At 43.9% G+C, this 7,500-nt stretch overlaps 1 protein-coding gene across 1 annotated transcript in view; it reads right to left on the minus strand.

The window, feature by feature from the left end:
* Nucleotides 1-7,500, minus strand: part of LOC134189308 (AP-2 complex subunit alpha-2-like) — a 17,122-nt gene that overhangs the window by 5,947 nt on the left and 3,675 nt on the right. The window contains exons 7-14 of the mRNA XM_062657541.1: nucleotides 6,249-6,419; nucleotides 2,381-2,469; nucleotides 2,254-2,325; nucleotides 1,982-2,078; nucleotides 1,781-1,918; nucleotides 1,430-1,537; nucleotides 1,294-1,368; nucleotides 368-465 (exon numbers count right to left, since the gene is read on the minus strand). Of these exons, the coding sequence (XP_062513525.1) occupies nucleotides 368-465; nucleotides 1,294-1,368; nucleotides 1,430-1,537; nucleotides 1,781-1,918; nucleotides 1,982-2,078; nucleotides 2,254-2,325; nucleotides 2,381-2,469; nucleotides 6,249-6,419 (848 nt within the window). The remainder of the gene's footprint in view (nucleotides 1-367; nucleotides 466-1,293; nucleotides 1,369-1,429; nucleotides 1,538-1,780; nucleotides 1,919-1,981; nucleotides 2,079-2,253; nucleotides 2,326-2,380; nucleotides 2,470-6,248; nucleotides 6,420-7,500) is intronic.

The raw sequence follows: 7,500 nt of genomic DNA on the forward strand, positions 1-7,500 counted from the left end.
TAGTTCTGATTTAGCCTGCAATAGTTTCGATTTATGAAAATATATTTCTTTGACAGACAGACAGACTGACAGACAACAGACAGACAAATAGATATACATTAACGCTTGTATTATTAATGTATGTATGCGCATTGTGCAGATGTCGTGGCCAAACACTTCATTCCCGGCCAACTTTGATCCTCTTAAATCCAAGCACCAAACATGGCCACCACACCAAATTCCTAAAACTCAACACTTGAACAACAAGAAACGTCCACTCATGCAAAACACTCCATAATCAAGAGAGACAACTATCCCACATATGTAGTAAACTAGTAGACTAGCTATAGTGTAGTACGTACTCTTAACATGTACAATGTTAGAATACCTTGATCTTTCATCTCCTGCTATCAAGTTACCGAACTCTCCCAGAACGTATCCTCCTACCTTCACCATGTTTTCATGACACGCTGGAGCTTGAAGTGCCTATGAATAAACAACAAACTGAAACGATACGCATCACAATGTCAGTGTGACTCCCTTTACCAATCTAATCCATAAATATTTACCAAGCGTGAAACGCTGAAACGTATAGTAATGTGTTTGGGACGTACGTACGACCGACCGACCTGCTAGGCAGCGGTGTAACACGTGATTGCTGACTGAGGCAAATAGGTGACAGGATGTCAGTCTCTTTCTCACACCTTCTAATTGACTATCAAGCTCTTCTAATTGGCTCTAACTAATTACACTCAAGCAGCAAAGCTATACGAAGGCATACGAAGGGTTTGCACTGTAGTGCTACTTCATCCTGTAAAGTAATAATGCTATGTTAACTGTCTCTCTGACTGCCCAGCTAGTAGTGGCTGGAGCCTGCAAGGTGTGTGTGTGTGTGTGTGTGTGTGCGTGCATGCATACAAGCATGCGTACGAGCATGCGTGTGTGCATATGTGCATGCATGCGTGCATACGTGCATGCGTGCGTGCATACGTGCATGCGTGCGTGCATACGTGCATGCGTGCGTGCGTGTGTGTGTGTGTGTGTGTGTGTGTGTGTGTGTGTGTGTGTGTGTGTGTGTGTGTATCCACCCATGTGACAATTTGCCAACCTGCCACCTCAGCCAGACAAGTCCGCCTCCCCACCTATCAGTTACTCACATCAATTCTCCTTCCAAACTTGCCATTTCCCTCACAAATACATGCAAGCATCTACAGCCAACCCACAATATGCGACAGAAACAAACTTCGTCCATGCCAAGAATCCCAATGTGAGATATCAGCATCTTGCCATTTCACCCCTACACAACCAGCTCACCTCAAACACTGTCTTTGCAGCATATCCCTGGATATCATCTCTATTGATAATGATCTGAACAACCCGATACCAAACCTGTCACATTGCATTCTCATCAGCAAACAACAATGACAAACTCATTCGATTAGATCGCGACCTCTTCACTGACAAAGTCTCCGGCAAGTCGAATTAGATTGAGAATCGTGTCGACGTACCAGGAGTAATCTACAGCAAACTTCTCGGCCAAAATGGCCACTTTCAAAACCTACACATAAAATTAGATCAGAAAACAATATGAACTTGTCAAATATCTATTACATGCTCTGTGTGTGTGTGTGTGTGTGTGTGTGTGTGTGTGTGTGTGTGTGTGTGTGTGTGTGTGTGTGTGTGTGTGTGTGTGTGTGTGTGATAATTACGTATCATATCACAAGCGCTCCCTCCGATCGCTTCAAACTCAATGATCTCGCAATCAGCATACTAACAACACATAGCCAAAAACGTCTCTCACCAGCTCTTCTCTAATAGCATAGTCTGCAGATTCAAGGTATCCCAACATTTCTTGAACTATAGTATTGGCGTTGCTACGATCACACATGGCATACAGCAAGTCCACAGCTCGCTGTCTCACACTAACGTCTCGTTCAGTCTACACACAACGCAACAACTACAATCACACCAAGCCGGCACATTAGCATCATCTTCCAGTCACCTTCAGAGCCAAGAGGACAGTCTCTTCGTGTTTCTTAACAGCATCACTTGAAAACTCTGATCTAGCAAGTTTACACATTCCTTCCAATGCTAAGTACCTGAACACAAAGTTGTCCATGTATATGCTGCTTGACTGCGGTTACCACAAAGCACAAACACAACACAACACAATACAACACAACACAACACACACACACACACACACACACACACACACACACACACACACACACACACACAACAACATAGTCTTCATCAGTGGTAATAACCTACCTGAGATTCGTCTCCCTATTGTTCAAGAACTGACCCAACTGGTTGCATGCTCTCACTTGAAGGTTTGGTTCACTACATAACAAAATGTGTGTAGACTACAAGAAGCAAGCGTATCGCACAGACATACCTGTCAATGTGGATGATGAGGTTGATCGCTTCAAACAGCACGGCATTCTTTGCATTCGAGTGCTGCACCTTCTTGGTCTTAGGTGGTTCCTACGAAGGAAGGTGTTCATTAACACAAACCATGATTGTTGAAAAATAGTACTAATAACAGCAATCATGACAACAAACTCTTGATAAGTGAGGACATCCGTCCTAATGCAGATAGATAAAATTTAAAAATTAATATATGTATATATATTATATATATATATATATATATATATATATATATATATATATATATAAACACATAAATGTTGGCACTATCCCGGTGGATAAACCAACTATCATACCACCATTCCAGTCTGAAATGCCAAGTAGTGCTGTAGTGCCAGACCAGACCAATGAACATGATGGCAAGATAATTCGTTTATGCATAAAGTCAATACACTGCCCTGATGCATATGTATATTTATTGATAGTGACCAGTAGTCACTATCTAGGAATGGCTGAGGGTGTCAATACATAAGCTCGTTTATGCCCTTTCTATCTTGGCTCAGAAGCACTACCGCAAAAACAAATAGCATTACTGAAGTCCCCTGCTTTTCTTCTCTATGTGTGCCAAGTTTCAACCTCTAAAACTGTTTAGTTTATTTTTAAACGTATTTGTACCAAACCGCAATTTCATCTCACTAACTAACTAACTAACTTTCTTCAGACGGGTTTTCTCACTCTGCACAATTTCCCGACTGAACTGGTTACGTTTCTTTGTTGCAAATATCCTGGGCAGAAGCGTTTTCTTCGTTTTGCGATTGTTTAAAAAATACGACTATCACGATTTTGTGGAGCAGTGCAATGCGTCCTCTGCCATTTTGAAAGCAGCATTGTGCGTGCTCCAGTAAGTGGCACTAGCAGGCACGTCTGCTGACACTTGCAGCCTCCTCTGCTGTTGTCAGAGATCCCAAAACGTTTATGATGAGACAAGCAAGGAGTTGAAAACTTGTCTACGGATGTAGCAACAAGACAACAAAGGAAGTGCAACTGATCTCTCTGCTGCGCACACAGCAGGCCTATCTTGGAAAATGCACTCAGCGGCTACAAATTGTCCAGGAGGCTAAACTCAAAACTGAATGCAACTGACGAAAATCCATTTCATATGATCACAAAAGATGTAGGTTGAACTTTCTTATGATAACATCTGAGGCTTGTGTAACTAGATCTAGCGGCATATCAGAGCGCCCCTGTGAGTATCAAGTGCACCCACCATACATTATTGGAAACTGCTAAGAGCAACGTCTACCACACTGGTTTCACTCAGCTAATGATTAAAACGCTCATTCCTTGTAGTTTGGGTTCATTCTGAGGCACCCTGTAAGCTGTATGCAAAGGCACCCTCAATTTGGTACAGCATTGAACCATCCACACTTGTTTGTTTGCTTTTTGCTGATTTGTGTAGCCATTCCTACTACAATACATCTATAGTGTTTGTATCTTTAAGATATAACATATTTGTACTAGCTGATTTGCCTGTCTTTGCCCAGACAAATAAATACAAATTCCTGTGTATAGCACTAACTCCCAGATATTGGGCAGCTATTTGACATTCCCATTAGACGTTGTCACTTTATAAAAAAATGTTGCTGCTGTTGCACACAGGTGTAGCGAGAATGTGGCAACTATGCAACAAGTAGTCTCACGTAGCCAGACCCCTTCTTGCCACGACATACTTCCGGACAAAAATGGGTCTGTGAACAGCCTTTGATGTCGCTGTGTTGCTGTAATAGCCAGAAATCACCGAATTTGGTTTCTTAAATGCTTCACTAAAGACCAGATTGGTATGCACACAGTGCAATCCTATCTCAATTAGCTTCTCTTGTTGCATAGAGAACAACTCAAAGACTACAGCTAGAGTCGTTGCTGTATGTGAAATCTGCATGTCTACAGCAGCAGTTAAGCGCAGCCGCAGAAACGTCAATGTCAACAGGCTTCGATTTCATGCAGGCATGATCAACGTCGTACGTCAAGCTTTGTGCGCTTGTGTCACAATGAAGACTGAATGCGAACATACTCAACGCCCTTTGCTGTTTGACATCTAAAGCGACCGCAGACAGTCCAGAGTGAGCGATATCTGGAAGGGCTTGGAGGTGATGTCATCTACACATATGTTTCCGCTAGCCTCGCCCCAGATGCAGTGTGGATTGCAGTGCCTCCCCTCACATACCCCCCTCCCCCTCACACACACACCCTCCCCCTCACACACACACCCTCCCCCTCACACACACACCCTCCCCCTCACACACACCCTCCCCCTCACACACACCCCTCCCCCTCACACACACCCCTCCCCCTCACACACACCCCTCCCCCTCACACCCACCCCTCCCCCTCACACCCACCCCTCCCCCCGATGCGCTGCATCACCACTATGTCTAGTTCGGTACCGCCCCTTGCAGTCGGCGCTAATCATGTCCCTAGGGACATGAATAGTATCAGTTACAAGCGTACTTTGTCAGCGTAGTACATTATAGGTAACGACTGTAGCGTGGGATCTTCGTTAATTAGCGTGCAGTACGTAGGCAGGAGTCCAGTGCATTGCAGTAGAAGCATATGACGCATTGCAGTTTCAACTGGGAACCTGTGTACACGTTCAAAGGCATATGATGCACTGCGAGTGCCATTTCTGATCTCCCATTTCACACCAGCGCTCCCTAACGTAGCCGCAATCTCTTACCAATGCCTGACAGCGGCCTAAAATCGCAATATCGACAAGTACAGAAGCTAGAACAATGTCAAAGTCCAATTGAAAGCTCACTTCCTGGCTAATATCATTAGTATGACAAGCGCTGAACCTACTTACTCCCACCCAGAAAAGCAGTACCAAACCAGACGTAATGGTAATGGCAGTGCATTCGGGGCTCCAATCCACACTGCGCCTGGGGCAAGGCTACGTTTCCGCAGCCGCATTTAATAGCTGCTGTAGACATGCAGATTTCATAAACACCAACGACTCTAGCTGTACTCTGAGTTGCTCTCTATGAAACAAGAGAAACTAATTGAAAGAGGACTGCACTGCTTGCATACCAGTCTGGCATTTAGTGAAGCATTTAAGAAACCAAATCTGGTCTTTAGATAGCCTGACTTCTGGCTATGCAGCACACAGCATAATCAAAGGCTGTTCACCAGACCATTTTCACCCGGAAGTATGACGAGGCAGAAAGGGTCTGGCTACGTGAGACTATACAACAAGGTGGTGGCTTGCTTATGTCTAAACAACATCATTTTACATCAAAAAGCTCTCTGTCTGTCTGCATCAAAAGCTCTTTGTATTCTCTGCTTCAACCACTTACTACTATCAATATCTCTTTACCAGCTCTTCCAAGATCGTGTCTTTGCATCATATGCTTTCACTTGTAAATGTTTTGTTTGATAAAACAAACAGATGCGTTCAATCTCAAAAGGTATTTGTAAAATCAGTACAAAGTTTTGAAAAATATCTGACCAAACGTCAAGCAATTCGGAAGATTCCATTTCTCATTACAACTGCAGAGAAATCAATATAAGTGATAGAATCGCATGCCACATCGCTTCTATATCTAGAGTAGACTTGCTTCTAATCGAATTGTGAGATCATGTGTGTGTGTGTGTGTGTGTGTGTGTGTGTGTGTGTGTGTGTGTGTGTGTGTGTGTTTGTGTGTGCGTGTGTGCCTGTGTGTGTGTCCGTGTGTGTGTGCTTGTGCTTGTGCGTGTGTGCATGTGTGTGCTTGTGCGTGCGTGCGTGCATGTGTGTCTGTCTATCTGTCTGTCTGTCTGTCTGTCTGTCACAACCACCAAACTGTCCTATTGCCTAGCACAATGTATTTCCACCTTATATTACAATACAAGTATCATACCTGTGATCTATTAAGAATAGCCTCCACTGCTTCAATCAATCTGCCTTTAGATGTGATATCATCTGGAAGAGGGTAGCACTGCAGTAACCGCAATAGCTTGACGCTAAGCCACGGAGCAGGAACAAAGTAATACGTGTAGTCTTGAAGATCAGCAAATGGTGATGTCACAATCTATAGAGACACGTCATGCTTACCAAAAGATCTACACGTTGTACAGGTAAATACAAACAAGACAACAAACAACAATATGAATATGTGAACAAACACAGACAGACAGACAGACAGACAGGAAGTAAGAGACAGACAGACAAAGACAAACAGACGGACAAACAGACAGACAGACAGACGGACGGACAGTCACATGAACAGACAAACAGATGGAGACAGACAGACAGACAGACAGACAGACAGACAGACAGACAGACAGACAGACGGACAGACAGATGAACAGACAAACAGATGGACAGAGACAGACAGACAGACAGACAGGCAGACAGATGGATAGACAGACAGATTCTGAATCAGCTTCCAACCTCGACCTGGACATCTCTCTAGCCCACCCTTGGAGTGCGGATGCATTTCCAAGCTCTGCTGATAGAACAGGCGTCGCTGCTAAACAACGAGAGAATAGGAAGGCGGCAAAATACAGCCAACAAAAGCTCCCTGGGACTTCAGTTCTCAAAGCCATCCCCTTGGTATTCGAACATTTCGGTGCATGGGGAGAAGAGGCCAGGAACTTCTTGCGAAAGCTAGCAGCTTTCTCATCAGACGAAGTTGGTCAGCCAAACGCACCGGAATTTGTGGACTTCTGGCGTAAACGATTTTCAGTGCAGCTGCAAAAGTGCAACGCACGGGTCATTCAGAAGAAATTGAATGTGTTGTGTGGTGGGTGTCAGATTCCCGAGTCACTCAGCACTCAATTCTTTTATCATTAGTGTACTTTTAGTTGTCTCTTTTGCCTCAGAAAATATGTATACACTTACCTATGAACACTATAAAGCATTTAGCTTTAGTCGAGTAGTTTCTGCTGTGATGTATGATAGTGTGATTGTAAGAAATAAATGATTATTGACAGACAGACAGACAGACAGGACAGAGAAAGAGAAGAGAGACAGAGAGACAAAAGACAGAGAGACTACAAGACAGACAGACAGACAGACAGACAAACAGACAGACAGACAGGACAGACAAAGAGAAGAGAGACAGAGAGACAGACAGACAGATAGATGAACAGACAAACAGATGGACGGAC

This window comes from Corticium candelabrum, chromosome 13 (assembly GCF_963422355.1).
Source record: "Corticium candelabrum chromosome 13, ooCorCand1.1, whole genome shotgun sequence".
NCBI lineage: Eukaryota > Metazoa > Porifera > Homoscleromorpha > Homosclerophorida > Plakinidae > Corticium > Corticium candelabrum.